The following is a 16800-nucleotide window of genomic DNA, read 5'->3' as shown; positions in this document are numbered from 1 at the left end:
AGATTGCAGAAAATATGACTTCTGCAACAGAATCATCAGTGCTTGGAATACTTTACCTGACTCTGTGGTCTCTTCCCATAATCCTAAAAGCTTTAACCAAAAACTTTCTACTATTGACCTCACCCCATTCCTAAGAGGACCATAAGGGGCGTGCATAAGCGCACAAACGTGCCTACCGTTCCTGTCCTATTGTTTTTCTTTTCTTTTTCCTACATATGTATATACTATATAATCTTTTTGTATGATGTTGTGACAAAATAAATAAATAAATAAATAAATTGTTGTGTCCATTTGAATATAGCCATATCGTTATAAATCTACTACCCCAGATCTATTGTCTATATTCTCATTCCTTCTTCTCATAATATCATTCCTTGGCATATTAAGGATAAATCTTTAACAAATTACAATTACAGAACTGATTTGCCCAACAGCAATTAACCTGTTATTAATATAGTATACCATTAAAATGATTTTTTTTAAAAAAACATATATGTTTATCTACATCATCAGCTTTATAGACTGAAAGCATTTACCATGCAAGTAATTTAGTCAAGTCAATTTCATTACAAGTAGTCCTCCCTTAACAATTTTAGGGTCAGGCAACTCCATCACTAAGCAGAATGGTCATTAAGTGAGAATTCATATGACCATGACAGATTTACAACCTCAGTTCTGCTGTGTACAATAAGTGAAATATCATGTGATCCCGGCTTGGTACAATCAAGATCCAAAACCCATTGTTTATTTAGGTTTGAAATGAAACAAAATCCAGACAGCGTACACACTGTAAGGTTGTTATTAATTGCCTTTCTCTCCCCTCATTTTAGAAACTACAGTGGAAAATTTCACTGATTTATCCACTTCCCTATCATCCTAGCATCTTCTCTTGCTTCCCTGTCTTTCATTACTGGCCAATGTTTTTTGTTTGTTTGGCTAACCTTTAAAACATTTCTTTCCAAAACAAAATGTCCCATTCTGTTTTTTGTACAGATTAAGCTGCCTGAAAGATTCAGGCACATAGCAACTTGAAACCAGCTAGTCAATACACAAAACAATTTATGCACATAAAATTCTGAACATCCGTAGGTAGAAAAAGTCAAATATATAAAACTTTGATAGATTGACTACATAATAATGCAATTTATAAGTACTGTAATTACAGTGTAGAATCAGTTCTACAGTTGATTATTTGCCATCAGGTCAGTGTCAACTCTTAGCAACTTACAATACCTTCCAGAAAACCACTTTACATATTTATAGCTCAAAGTTTCAGCAAACGTACTCTATTATCATCTATGGCATATAAATACATTGTATGCAATTATTATTCTAGTTTCTCTACACATTTACTTAAAAATACAATAGATGTAATATTAATTGTCAAGTAAGTTTAAATTCCAGTCTTTAAACATGGATATCAGTGGCATTCTTCTACTGCAATGTACCAAATTTGTTAGAAAAAAAATAAATTTCAACGTAAATATATTCAAATTAAAAATATTGGCAACCAAACATCCCATTTCCCAATCCCTTATATTAATGGGCATCTTTGCAAAAGAGCCTTGCTATTTGGTTCCTTCCAAAAGAAGTTGTAATTATGGAATCTATTTATTTTATTAAAACATATCATTCTGGAAGTATCCCCTTTTATCATTGCACAGTTATTTCTGCTATGATTTCTATACTGGCAATAATATCTATAAATGAATTTCCAAAATTGTTGTTCTGTTTTTATATTTCCTATATTTCCTTAAAAAATCATGCATTATAAGAAAACATTATCTGGAAAAGGTTATTAGTGCCTTCACATTAGTATTAGTGGGCCATCAGAACATAGAAATAAATGGATTGCCCAGCACTAATCAACAGTAAAAACATACAGATTTTTTTTTGTTTTTGATCTCTAGTGATTTTCTGGATTTTACCACTTAGATTTAGTATAGGTGGCAGAGAGAGACTGATAACAAATAATATGTACATTTCCATGAACAGAAAAGATAGACTCTAACTTCTTTCAGTGTTTTAGTCAAAATTTCTGACCCCAATCAGAATCAAACTTCCTTCCAGTATGGTAATTTTAGTTTTTTTATTTCAGTAATAACTTCAATTGAAAATATATTTTTACATTTTTCCACTTCTAGTCTATTGAAATATGCATAATTTTGTAACTCAGTCAAAGTGATGAATGTCCTTCCATCATCATATATAGTTGTTCAGTTGGCAGATTTTTCATTTTGACTGCAACATAAGAATAGCTCAAGAAGTAATTCTTTTTTCCTTCAGCTTCGATATATTCCCTGCAGATTTCAGTGGATATTAATTGGATTCTGCTGGTAACTGTATTATAAAGTCCACCAATAAGAATCTGCAGGAAACTATATTATCCCTGTCCAAGAACAACATTCTTTCAACAGAAACAACATTTATGTATTTGATTTACTCATGACAAACATCAAAATATATGCTATTATTCGATTTTTATTTTTTAAAAAAGTTTCTTTACTCATTTGTCATAACATTTTCAAATACACTTGTTTTGGCTTAGATTTAGAGAATGCCATGTGTCACCAGCCATAATGACAGGAAATAACTTTATATATGTGCAATACTGCCATTTCTCAAATGTAAGTTGCAAATCATAAGATTGGTAGCTTTGTGGTACTTATAAAATCCACCAAATAAATATTCATTAACAAAAGTAAAATAATTTAATATCTCAGAAGTTGCTATTAAATATAGATGGTAGGAGAGCCAAAGCAATATGACGCCCTAGATAAAAATATACATTTTTATCACTGGTACTATTTAATTCAACTGCCCTTTCCACAAGAACTATCAGAACTATCTCTGGAAGTTAAGTAAATATTACACTTATGCATCCAGCGGTATTTGTATCACTGGATACAATAAAATAAAATAAAATTGAATCCTTAACAAAGTATATTGTCAGTTTGTCAAGGAATACACTACTTGATGAATTAGTACCCATGGTACAGATGAATAAATAAGTACTTATAAGTCACTCAGGCTTCAATATCATACAGAAGGACTTTCACCTTAAACAATGAGCTAGTTGTTCAGTATCAGAAAAGCAATGGAAACAGAAAATGCTATCTGAACTGAAGGCATTATTAAAATTCCAGCGGTTGTAACAATTGGTCAAGATTTCCTAGGATGAAAAGCTACCTTTGATGAGTAAGGGCTGTCATTCACAACAGCCACAAATGTGGAGAAGCTGATGGAAGCTTCCTTCTGGGATATGGATGAAACATTCACAATATTCCCCACATTCTTCAGGTAAATGCATTCTATCCATGCACCTGTTGGAAACAGCAGAAAATTCCAGAGTATTGCCACGTGTATATTCCTTATTGTCTACTGATTCAGTCATGTTAAACTTTACCTTGTATTTGAAGCATGTGGCTATGTTTTCAATGGAACACCTTGAATCAAATCTATAAGTCACTTAATTTCTCAAAAATACAAATTATTGTAACATTTTATAATTTTCTAAATGAGCTGGTATAATTTCCCGTCCATAGAGAAAACAATTACTTGTTGTAATCTGTTTAAGAAGTATATATTAAATCATTACAAAAAGTTTGTTTAATTGTTGTTGCTTTGGCTTTCTGTCCATCTTTGTAACTAGCAGCTAATTTCAAAGATTGGAAAATGAGAATGACGTTTTGTGTGCACCAAAAATTATTTAATAATTATCCATTATCTACAAATACAATAATACAGTTTTAAGAATGTAAGATATGATTTAAGAAATGGTAGCAATATGAGATATGATTAATTACTACTTTATGCTGTGTTTTCATGCAATATATTTTGGTAGGTTATACAAAGAGGTGACACAGGGCATTGTACATACCAAAACCAATATTATTTCTTCTGTTCCTGTAAGTGGCAGGATTGGTGCACCTGTAATTATAGGAAGGTGAAAAAGGGGATGGAACATGAAGCTAAGGAACACTTTAAATACTTTTAATAATAAATTAGCCTAGAAACAAATTTGTCTAGAAATGTTTGAATAATATAAACTATCAATACTATTTTTCCTGAGTAACAACAAGCCAAAAACAAGATTGAAAAATGCTGTTATTCAATTTAAATTTGTAAAGAAGAAAAAAATGAAATTATTTCAGGTAGAGAATTATTCAGGTAAAATTATTTCACTTGAATCAGTGGGACACACCATCCGTCCACTATAGACATTATACACAAATCCATGATATTTTGTTTGGGAGAAAAAAAAACCAGAATCCCATCATGCTCCTCATTTTCTCTTCTCTTCACTTAGCATTTTTATAACACTACAAGTAATTTTTTTCAATCACTCCTGACAATCCCCTTTTATACATTGTTATTGTTCTAATTGAAATTTTCAAATTTCATTGACAGATTTTTGAATTGAATGAATACTATATAACCTGTACATGGATATTATCAAAATGTCTCTAAGAAAACTATCTTTAAATTTTTACAATCTCAGAATGTTGTATTGCACATTATCCTCATGGTTTCATTTCCCCCCTTAATCCTAAAGCAATTCACAGCATGGTTCTTTCAAATTCATATGTAGCATTTAAATATTTTGAGCAAACTGCTAATTATTTCTAAAAGAGATTAAATGTTTATTTTTGCCTTACATATTTGAGCAGAGTTATTGTTGGGATCAAACCATATTGGCTTTCAAAAGAACTGGAAGAAATAAAGAATTTCTACAGACAAATTAAAAAAAACTCAATATTTTTTCAGCAGATTCTTTATGTAATGGAAGAACAAAGTGCTTCTTAAAACTGTATACTAATTTGAAGTGTGAGAGAGTTTAGTGTAGTGTAGGCATCAGGCTAAAAACCAGGAGACTGTTAGTTCTAGTCTCACCTTAGGCGCAAAACCAGCTGGGTGACCTTAGACAAGTCACTTTCTCTCATCTATAGGAAGGAGGCAATGGCACTTCTTGGGTGGGGGTGGGGGGACCTTGCCAAGAAAATTGCAAGGACTTGTTAAGAATTCAGCATGATTGAACAGAAGAAAAAGGAGAGAGAGAAGTGCAGTTTATGACACAATAGCAGATATTATGTTACTTTCTAAAATACCAGTACATGTAATCATGTTTTAAAACACTATAAAGAACTATGAAATTTTAGAGTACAAGCTAGCCAATTCAAAATTGTTTCTTTAATTCTATTTTGTGTAGCTTGTATTTCCTAAATATATGTTTGTATCACACCTCATCCAGTAACACTGGAACTGGTAAAAATAAAAACTGCAATGTAAAGCATTTTAATACAGAATTATTTCTATTTATACTTTCAGTATATATTCATTCTTCAAAGGTAAAGTACATGATGTTTTTAATCGACACTTACTTTCTGTTTGCCCATTTTGCATATGCAAGAACTGTTTCCTAAGCAAAAAGTGCTTCAGAAAGCAGGCAGACATCTCCCTAATTTACTGAACTATAAAGAAAAGGATAAGATAAAATCAAACTTTTAAGTTTCTGCTATTATAACTAACCTCAAAAATAATTTTAGCCTTCCTATGGAGTTAATTTTCCAGTCTAGTCTACTTAGGACTGATATATAAAGTCAAGATCATGGAAAATAATTGTTTATTCTGTATTGGTTAGACTTTATTTTAAATACAGCATTTATCTGGCCAGCTAGGGCAACAAGATAGTCTCCAATTGGAAGAAGTTTAGTGGCAAGTAACAGTAAAGTGTAGAGAAAGCCAACTTTTGAGGAAAACTTAAAGGATATAATATGTTTAGTTTACATTAGAGATAACTGGGTTAAGACCTGAGGAGCGTAGTCAAATATCTGAAGGGTATAGATACCTTTTATAATTTTTTTAGAAAAGTTTTTTATTTTTTTTTTCAAAACAAACACTCATACAAACAATACATTTTTTCTGAACAGAGTATTGGCCGAGTCAAAATTTGAACCGCTTTTAGTTTTCTCCAACACAATTTATATATTTCACTTTTTGCCATAATATTCTTTCGCTCTAATTTTTTGTTTTATTTTCCTTCTGTTTCTTCTGGTATATAAACAATATTATAGTTCACCCTAATCTCTAATCTTGATCAATTTTTCTCCCGCCCCCCCCATTAAATTTTTCAAATTGAAGCCTTTTAAAATAAAGTCAATCATTTTCCTAAAACCTGACCCTAACTCTAAATCATCTTATTCAAATATTTTTCTATTGCTCCCTTTTCAGAATATAATTTCAAATATTTTCCCTAGACTCAATTATTACAGTTATAGATATTAATATTCATACAATTTTACATATATAACCATTTCCTTCCCTCTTTTCCGTTTCTTTTTTATCAGCTTATTCAAATACTACAATCAAATATGTTATGAAAATTCACTTAAGTATATAGCATTAAAATCATTCATTTCTATTTCTCAATTCCAACTTTTTTTTAAATAAACCCAATTTTCCATTCCTTTTTCAAATACATATACTATCAATACCTCTTCATAATAAACCGTAATCATGATCAGTAATATTTACCCCTCCTAAAAATTAATTTCAACTATCGCTAAGAGTGTGTTAATCTCTTCATATTAAACAGTAGACAAAGTCAATTTTCATCTTCACTATACAATATAATTTCAAATCCTTTAGCTGAATTCCATTATTAGAATTTAAGACATTCCACATATTACAATCACATATATTACTACCATTCATTTATAATTATAGATCTTACTACATTTCATTTATAGTTCTAAATATATAACATATTTTCCCTTTTTCTTTCCATTAACTATTCCTTTCTCCCTTTATCCCATTCTCTAATTTTAAAACCTGACCCTAACTCTAAAACATTATTCAAATATTTTCCCATTGCTCCCTTTTTACAATATAATATAATATATATTTTCCTTAGATTCCATTATTACAACTATAGATATTAATATTCATACAATTTTACATATATAACCCATTTCCTTCTCTCTTTTCCATTTCTTTTTTATCAGCTTATCCAAATACTAGAATCAAATATGTTATGACAATTCACTTAAGCATATTGCATTAAAATCATTCCATGTATTACAATCACATATATTAAACTTACTAACATTCATTTATAATTATAGATCTTACTACATTTCTTTTATAGTTTCCCTTTTCCTTTCCATTAACTATTCCTTTCTCCCTTTCTCCCATTCTCTTATTTTCTTCTTTTTCCCTTCCCCCCCAATTTTAAAGCCCTGTATTGCCATCTGCTCTCCTCCTTTTTCCTCTTTTCACCTTTCTTATTTTACCACTGTTGAGCCCAGTGTAATCATTTGAATTTTTTGTATTTTGTCTCTTCCCCTCTTCTTTCTCTCATTGGCTCTTCCCAACCTCTCTATTTTTGTAATTGTTAATCCCAATGTAATCTTTAAAGTTCACATTCATTTCTAACCTTTTCCCTTTTCCTTTTCTTCCCTTTATTTGTTTCCTTTTTTCAGTTAATTTTCTCCAAGCTCCTCTCTTTCTATCATTGTTATTCTCAACTTAATCCTTTAATTTTTCATAATCAATATCTTTAGTACTAATTTCTTGCTTCTCGTTCATGGTTTCTTTGTCTATTTGGGTATGTTCTCTGTATGTTCACATTCTCTAGTTCATCAGGCTTAGATTTTCCATGCATCATTCTGATCATTTCATTTAATTCCAATTTGAAAGATACAAGCATCATTTTAATCATTTAAATTAGTTCCTGTGCCATTTTGTTGTTTCTGGGTTGTTTTTGTTCCAATTTTAAGTTTTATTATATTCCACCTTCTTTGGTTGTCGAGATCAAACAGCTTAAATGAAAACAAAACCTCCTCAAAATTTCCCACGGCTCTTATCACCTTAAGAATTTTTTTTCCAAAATACAAGTTAACCGTTGTAATGTTTTTTTCCACCTATAGATGTCTTTCTCCAATTCACAATTCCAATCAACAAGCTAAGAAAATATCCAATTTATTTATTAAATCCACATTGCCAATATTTGCCAATTTCTATCTTCTTTTTAATTTTGTATTCCCCAACTTCCATTTAAAATCCCGTTCCAAATCCAATTAAAAGATTTCTGTTGCAGGGATTTTTAATTTTTCTTTGTTCTTCCTTCAATGGTCAAAAGTTATTAAAGTTGTTTCCAGTCCTCTTCCAGTCCTCTTCAGGTTTCTTCTAATAGTTTAATTATCTCCACTCAAATTCTAGACCAAAAATCAAGTTCTGTTTCAGGCTTTAACACTTTAAACTTCCGCTTTCTTCTTCTCTCTCCATTAACATTCCCCAATGCCATTAGCTGCTGTTTCCTTGGTGGGGCACCTTTTAACAATTTAAAAATATTTCTTTTTTTCCTGTGAGCTGGCCAATTACTCACCAGGTACCAGTACTCCATCCAAATCACCGTTCCTGCTCAAAACTTAGTCCCGTTATCCCAGCTTTATGGCGGACACTTTGGCTGCTGCCCCTGCTGCTGAGTTGAAGAGTTTCCTCTGACCTCCAAGGAACTTGCCTGTACCTCTTGGTTCTCCAAGGTGCCTCTCCTTCTTCACCATCTCTACAGGACAGATCCTGTCTGAAGACCCCCCGGCAGTGGTTTGTCATCCCAGAATTTTGCCAGTTTCGTCAGAGCCTGCTAAGACACTTCTGGTCAAATCAGATACCTTTTATATTGCCCAAGGGGGCAGGACTACATTCAGTTGGCAAAGACTGGAAAGAAAGAAAGATCCTGACCAGACTGCTTTATGAAGTAGTATGTTCTTATTCATTGGTATTAGCTTTTTGAGATAATCTGAATCAAGAAATATACCACACAAGGATATTGGAACTCTACTTTATTATCATGGTTATAATTACAAATCTTGAAAATAAGACAAAAATTCTCTTTCTATTCTCTTATATTAAAGAGAATCAAGCAGGACAACCTTGTATTTTCTCAGACTTTCCTATTTATTATAGCCTAGCTGATATTTGTGTAACACTCTTAGCAATTCTTCTTCAAGTTGTCTACATATTCCTGTATAACTCTATACATTCTAAATGTCCCAGTTGAGACAAAATATTGCATAACTGCTTAATATTTGATATTTTAGAACTTAGTGTTTTCATGGCTGCTTAGACAATTACTATTCTATATTCCATTCTGTCCTATCCAGGCCATAATTGTTCATGTAAAATGCTGAATGGGTGAGTGATTTAAACCCAAACTCTCTCAATTTAGTTTAATGGCTTGGATGTAACATTATGTTAATGGTATGCCTCATAAAATGAAGAAGATAACTCCTTCTCAGTCATTTCAAGCCAAGAGCTACACTCCAGCTGGTGAGGGAGAAAAATAGAATAAGATTACATACACTATTGAAGCTTAGACACATTACTGAAATCTTGGATAGAGATGAAGGAGTGATAGCTCTCTTCCCAAGTGATGATTAGACAGTGCTTAGAGATACGTTGGTAGCTTTACAGAATATTGGCAAAATTATTTATTTACTGTTTAAAATAATAACATATTTTCACCATTATACCACAATTGAAAGATTCCAAAGAACAGAAAAAGGTGATGAAGAAGGTATTAAAACCTACAGTACAATTAATGATTTTAATTCTATGCAAACTTCTGAAAACTAAGTGAAAACATTGGACCTTGTTCAACTAACAGAATGACCTCATTTTTGGAATGTATTTGGCACTATAGAGCACATACAAAAGATTCAGCGTATTATTGAACATTGCAGTGAATATCAACTATCACTTTGCCTGGCATTCATTGACTTTCAAACAGCTTTGACTCTGCTAAATTGAATGTTATAACTGAAGCTCTAAAGTTTAAGTGTGAAAGAATCCTAGATTAACTTACAGAAATGCTACAGCTACCACATACATAAATGAAAAGATTGCCACCATTAATATATAAAAGAAATTCAACATTTATCAAAAATATGAGAAAAGTGCTCCATTCTTCTACCCGCAATAAAATACCTTATGTCACCACTCCAAAGTTTGTGCTTAGACAACTTAGAACTCTGCCAACTTCAGTCTGACCTAAGCATAGTACATAAAATTATCTGCCACAATGTCCTACCTGTCAATGACTGCTTCAGCTTCAACCACAACAATACATGAGCAAATAATAGATTCAAACTCAAGTAAACCGCTCCAAACTCAATTGCAGAAAATATAACTTCAGTAACAGAGTGGTAAATGCCTGGAATGTGTTACCTGACTCTGTAGTTTCTTCCTCAAACCCCCAAAACTTTAATCTTAAACTGTCTACTGTTGACCTCACCCCATTCCTAAGAGGTCTGTAAGGGGTGTGCATAAGTGCACCAGTGTTCCTACCGTCCCTGTCCTAATATTCCTTTTTACTTACTCTTTTCATGTATCCAAATTATGTTTATACCTTTACCTGTTATCTTATATATGATTGACAAATAAATAAATAAAAATAAAATAAAAAGTTTGCAGACATATTCAAACAGCAGAACTCATCCAAAGCAGTAATAAAGGTCAACCAATTATGTTTGTCCAACATTGTTCTTTTCATCAATAATTTGGAAACCTTCAAAGATGAATAATCTTCAAAGATATATAAAATGACAATGACAAGTTTTCAGACTTGAAAATGAACTTGAAGTCATATTTATAAGTACCAGAAAATGTCAAAAGTTACACCACACCTAACATGCATTAAAAAATTACCATGGAGACTAATATCATTCTGAATGTAATTTACAAATTATTAATCAAGTAAAAAATAAGAGTAATTGGGATTTCCTAGTGAATTGATTTTAATGCAATGTCAAGCAAAAAACAAAAGCAATGAAAACAATAAAAGTAAATTAATAAACTTAATAAAATATGACCAACCAAAACTAATGGATAGATAATGCTGACCTTCATAAAAATTACTAGGATCTAGGAATATGATTTCACATTTACTGTCAAAAATATACCTAGTCTCTTTCCTTTAACCACCATCTATGTAGTCAGATTATAGTCTAACCATTTATATAGTAATTATATATCTTATGAATGAGCAGTATGGTGGCCTAGTGGTGAAAACTCTTTCCTCCCATTCAGAACTTGAGAGTTCATTCGTAGATAGTGGAAGATGTTTCTCTCCTAGGGAACAAAGAAAAAATATCTGCTGCAAACTCCATGTTGCATCAGGAAGGACATCTGGCAATGCTCAGCTCCATCCAGTTGCCCTGACTCTACCTGAATTAAGGGATAACAGGATTGTAAAAAGGGAGTTTTATGTATGTTATGAATCACCTGTAAAAGAAATGAAACAGCTGTAACATCACCTTATAGTAAAACTGAAATTACTCTGTCTTCCAAAACTGAAAGATGAAGATTTCAGACAGCATTGACTGCCAAACTAAATGAATAGAGGTTTTTTTAAAAAATGAAGAGTTAAAATAAAACTGTTTTGAGGGAATTGGAGTGTGATATGACAAATATCCTGAGGAAAGCATCTAAGTCTAAAATAGTTGCTCAAATGAAGCCTTTCCATGAACATTAACATTTATAATAGCTCCACTACCACTTTAGCACCTAGTCAAATATGATCATTAAGTCAAAGATGAAAGTGAAAAAACTAGAATGCACTTACAAAAAAAAAAGATAATGACAACTGCAGGGAATACACAGGTCAGGGTGCAGATCAACAATGAGACCATTGAAACAATACAGGAATCATTGTTGGGAGTGATTAGTAGAAAAAGGAGAAAGGGGCAGTACCTGCTGAGTACTAAATCGAGTACTAAGTACTTGACACTATAAAGGATGACACAGGGATGATAATTCAAGGTGTTGGTTATTACCTTTAAAGCATAGGACCGGGTTATTTACGAGACCACCTGCTGCTACCAATAGCCTCCCATTGACCCGTGCTCTCCCATAGAGAGGGTCTCCTCAGGGTGCCGTCGGTCAAACAATGTAGACTGGAGACCCCCAGGGGGAGAGTCTTCTCTGTGGGGGCTCCTGCCCTCTGGAATGAGCTGCCTCCGAGGATACTTCAACTTCTTGACCTCCGGACCTTCCGCCGCAAGCTAAAGACTTTTTTATTTCATCGTGCAGGGCTGGCTTAATGAAGTTTTTATTGGGGTTTTATTATAGTCTTATATTCCTTCAGCCTTTAATTTAAGTAGTTTTTTAAAAATGTTTTTTAACTTTTCTGAGTTGTGCTCTTACCCTAGCTGTAAACCGCCCTGAGTTCTTCGGGAGAAGGGCGGTATATAAATTAAATTAAATAAATTAAATAAATAAATAATGGAGGATCTGAAGGAAGCAGTATGAAATGAGGGATATAGAAAGTGCTAATCCATAGAGTGGCCAAGGGTCAGATACAATTGAATGGCTAGCAATGAAACATTGGTCAAATGTTGAATGTCCCACCTTCCCATGCACACACACACAGACATACAAACAAACTCTGTTACCATTGCATTCTATCCAAAACTACATTAACATAAATATTGCCTAGTATACGTATAGCCTATTATATGTATAGCAAATATACGTACAATTGGAAATGTCTATCTGTTTAACAATATTATTATGAAAACAATGACTGCATGTTGACCACTGAATGTAGAGAGATAGGCCAATTTTTTATATATTTATTTTAAAGGGCTGGCAAAACTGCAGCTTCCTGTGCATGTTTTCCTTTTAAACTTCATGATAAATAAAATCTTCACATAATGTTTTTCTGGATCACATTTTCTAAATGTGATCTTTAATTTCTGCTTCAGGTATAGGAGATCTGTTAGTGCAAAGTCCCAAAATAACTTGTCATTAAAGCTTAGTTTAAAATTAGTTTGGAATCAATTTTTATCAGGACTCTGCTGAATTTTTACATGCCAACTACAGTCTTTTAGTAAAAAAAAATGAACTACTTTATTTGCCAAAAGGCAGTAGGATTATTTAAATCAGTGAATCACAGTAATAATCAAATATTATTCCAATTTTTTAAAAAGAGTTTTATAAAAAATTATGTTTGGAAGGAATAAATGCAAGTAGGTGAAGAAGTTTCACAAAATAATTTAACACCTTCAATGCAAACTCCACTGAAGCAAGGCTTCAATTTATTGCATATTGACTACACTTAGCAGCATAAATTTTCTGTAAAAGATTTTGAAGTGACCTGGAAATGTGCTGAAACACCAGAACATTTGTGACAGAGGTTCTGATTGTACATTTATATAGAAGTAGTTATATGATTAAATAAATGTTGCCTTGTTTAGGTTTCATTGGTTTGTGTGAGTGCCATCCAAAAAATCACAAACCTTCTGTTATTTTTGTCAACCATTTTTTCATTAGATAAAATACTTTAGAAAATTATTTTAAATGATAAGGAAATTGTAATGAAATAATCATAGACACTGTGGTTTTTATATTTACCTATCTAGTTGCTAGATTTTAGTATGGATGCTTTGTATCTCATCATACTATTATTCAGTGGTGAAATCCTCCGTGCCACTGGTTCGCTGCCTGCGCATGCGCAGTCTGCACCAAAAGTACGCTGCATGTGCATGCATATTGCATATCAAAAGCACGCTGTGCGTGCATGTGCAATGCACACCAAACTTCCGCTTCATGCAGAAAAAGGAGGCTTGAGAAGATAAGTAGAACGGGGGAGGGAACAGCTGTGCCATGAGATTTAGCTTCGCTAGAAAGCTGGATTTCCTGCTTTCTAGCAAATATAAACCACATGCCATAGCTGATCATCAGAAATACTGATTCAGACAAACCAGTAGTTTTTTAACTACCAGTTTGCCTGAACTGAGCTTCCTCCGGGGTTACGATCACTCCCCGACCTCCGGACCTTCCGACGTGAGCTCAAGACTCTCTTGTTTCATCGCGCAGGGCTAGCCTAATGTGTTGTGTTTTAACTGGGGTTTTATTATTTGATTTTAATAACTTAATTTTAATTGTTAGCCAAAAATTAATCAGATTTTTACAGTGTTTTTAATTTAACTATATATATTGTATGAATTCTGTTTTACGTTGGCTGTGAACCGCCCTGAGTTCTTCGAGAGAAGGGCGGTATAGAAATTTAATAAATGAAATGAAATGAAATGAACTGATGCTAACCAGTAGCATTTCACCCCTGCTATTATTTCTTAATTAATCTGCGTTTTCTCTGGCTTCCCACATTTTTCTAACATATTATAAAATAAGGATATCTTTTAAGATAAAGTCAAACAGAAAGAGATACCATAAAATCCATTTTTAAATAAAAAAAATTAGATTATGTCAAAGCAATAAAGAAATGAAGAAGAAATGTCTGTCAATGTGCAGAGTGGTTTCAAAATGATGAAAGATGTAAATAAAAAAGCAACAATAATTTCTCATGTCAATTCCAACAATAAAGATCAAAATGCAAACAAAGAAATGTGAACAAAATTCTCAACTATCCTATGAGTAAGATAGAAAACAGCCATTTTGTATGAATAAAAGTGTAATTCAAGTATAATATTAAGTCCTGCACAGAAAATAATTGAAGAAAGAGTATTCTCCTTAATCCGAATTATTCTGTTTCCTGCAGCCTGGGAAGGCAGGATTTTCATACTTATATATGAATATTTCACACACAAAATATTTTATCTAACTGAAATTATATTTACATTTTGAATAAGTACAATATTGATTATTATAGCAGTTGTATACATTAATTTACCTTGTCACCTTCAGAAAAAGTTATTCCATCAACAGCTCTTTTCCAAGTAATTTCAGGAACTGGTTCTCCTTCTGCTTCACATATCAGACTGGCTTGACCATTTTCAAAGGTGGTTTCATTTTTAAGTTGTATTATTTGAGGCTGTACTGTTAGAAATATAAATTATATTATTTGTTCTTGGTATCAAAGGCTACATACAACACTTTCTTGATATACATGTCTGTTTTACTCCTAATGCTTATCTGCATTGTAACATTATTCCACTTTTGGTAGAGGTTTTCTAGCTGAGAAAGTTAAATATTGAAATACTGTACATGTTGCCTATTTTCAGTATAAATGGGTACACTAAATTTAGTTTCATACACTTAATGAAAATAACATTGATTGTATAAAATAATAGCTCTAGTCAATCTCACTCTGTTCTTACCTTTCTCACCACATTAAGACTCTTTATAGATTAGACTGGACATTATGAAGCTTACTCCTGCAGATGCAAGATATGTTGTGTTTTTCTTCTTCTCTGTTCTCCAGTTCCTTTGCTGTGCTTCACAATTTATGTCTAACCCTTGTAGATATCTCCAGCAGCTGCTTTTATAAAAGCGAACTATTTAGTAGCTAATGTTTTCATATTTTTCTTTTTCAACTTTTCTTATGAATTCACTAATGGGGGTCCTTGGTGCTCTCTGAGCTTGGTTCTTTTATTGTAGATGTCAGGTTCACAGAGCATCAAGGATCCTTCATTTCAACCCTGAGCTACAAATGTTCTCCTTTATTGCAATTCACTAATATCTCAAAAAATAGCAAAATGACTATATTAAAGCTATTGCTTTAATTTTTTTCCAGGTTGAATGGATAAGAAACTACAGAGATAAGCAGAAATAACCTTATAAAAGCATGTAGGAACCATTAAAGAAAATAAAGGAACTTCTGGGAAAGAGGAAAGAATCTAATTACCTTGATTCCTTTTGGTATAAGAAGGCAAACAACCTTTATACAAATAGAGAGGACTGAAATATTTTTAAAGTCTTGGAAAACAATAGAACTATTTAAAAAAAATATCAATGTGACATGAATATCATCTAGTCATATTTATCCTATATTTTCCATTTGAATCATCTTTTCTCAGACTGTAAAAAAAAAAACCTGGCTGGATTTTTGCTAATGGAACATCATAGATTTCCTGGGGTTTTTTTGTTTTTGTTTTTGTTTAGACTTCCTCCTCTATATAAAAGAATAGAATTTTGATACAGGCACAGGTAGATTTTACAGAGGAATTTATAATTTCTCAGTATACTTTCATCATTATGTATAAGGCAACGTTGAGTGTTATTTTTTTAAAAAATCCAAACTTTTAATTTGTACTAAAATGAAAAATTATTTTTACTAACACTTTTTCTGTAACCTTTTTTTGAAAAGGTCTGATTAAAAAAAAATTTGAATGAAAATTAGTAACAGCTAGGGATCAGATAGCTTTCCTAACTAAGAAAGTGAGGGACCTCTGAATTTTTTTTCAGTCAATTAAACATTTCTAAGAGTTTTACATACAATAAATTTGAACTGAAGTTCAAAGATAGCACAACCAAACAATACTTACCAAAAACTTGCATGAAAGTCTGATTTGTCACTCTTCCTGCTTTATTTCTTGCTTCACAAATATATGGACCAGAATCAATATTTTTTATATCTTTTATGGTTAGTTCCATATTCCTGCCTCTTAATGTATATTTATCACTTTCCTCAATACGTTTGCCCTTTCTATAAAGACATATAGAAACCATGTTTTCTTCATAAGTGAAATGAATACTAAAATTCCAATTTTAATACAACTATGTAATACACTGGTAAGTTTTGATTACTATAAATTTTAACTTTTCATTTGTGTGTAAAGATTGATTTTAATACTCTACTATGTAATCAAATAAGAACATATAATTTGTATGGTGATGCAGCAATGTTATTAATTCAAATAAATTACATTTAACATATTTGACATTCTATAATTATCAGAGTTTAAATTCCATTTGCTTTATTTAAATTACAAAAGGACATAATAATTGGGCATAACAATCATGTAGCTTAATTATCATTCATTATAGCATTTATAATTT

The 16800-nt window shown here is 31.9% G+C and overlaps 1 protein-coding gene across 1 annotated transcript in view; it reads right to left on the bottom strand.

Annotated features, from left to right (window-relative positions):
• The window catches only part of NCAM2 (neural cell adhesion molecule 2), a 182988-nt gene that overhangs the window by 79513 nt on the left and 86675 nt on the right, over positions 1 to 16800 (bottom strand). The window contains exons 7-8 of the mRNA XM_058186494.1: positions 16287 to 16447; positions 14693 to 14838 (exon numbers count right to left, since the gene is read on the bottom strand). Coding sequence (XP_058042477.1) covers positions 14693 to 14838; positions 16287 to 16447 — 307 coding nt within the window. The remainder of the gene's footprint in view (positions 1 to 14692; positions 14839 to 16286; positions 16448 to 16800) is intronic.

Source organism: Ahaetulla prasina, chromosome 5, assembly GCF_028640845.1.
Source record: "Ahaetulla prasina isolate Xishuangbanna chromosome 5, ASM2864084v1, whole genome shotgun sequence".
NCBI classification, from domain to species: domain Eukaryota; kingdom Metazoa; phylum Chordata; class Lepidosauria; order Squamata; family Colubridae; genus Ahaetulla; species Ahaetulla prasina.
This window is presented reverse-complemented; position numbering and strand designations above follow the sequence as displayed.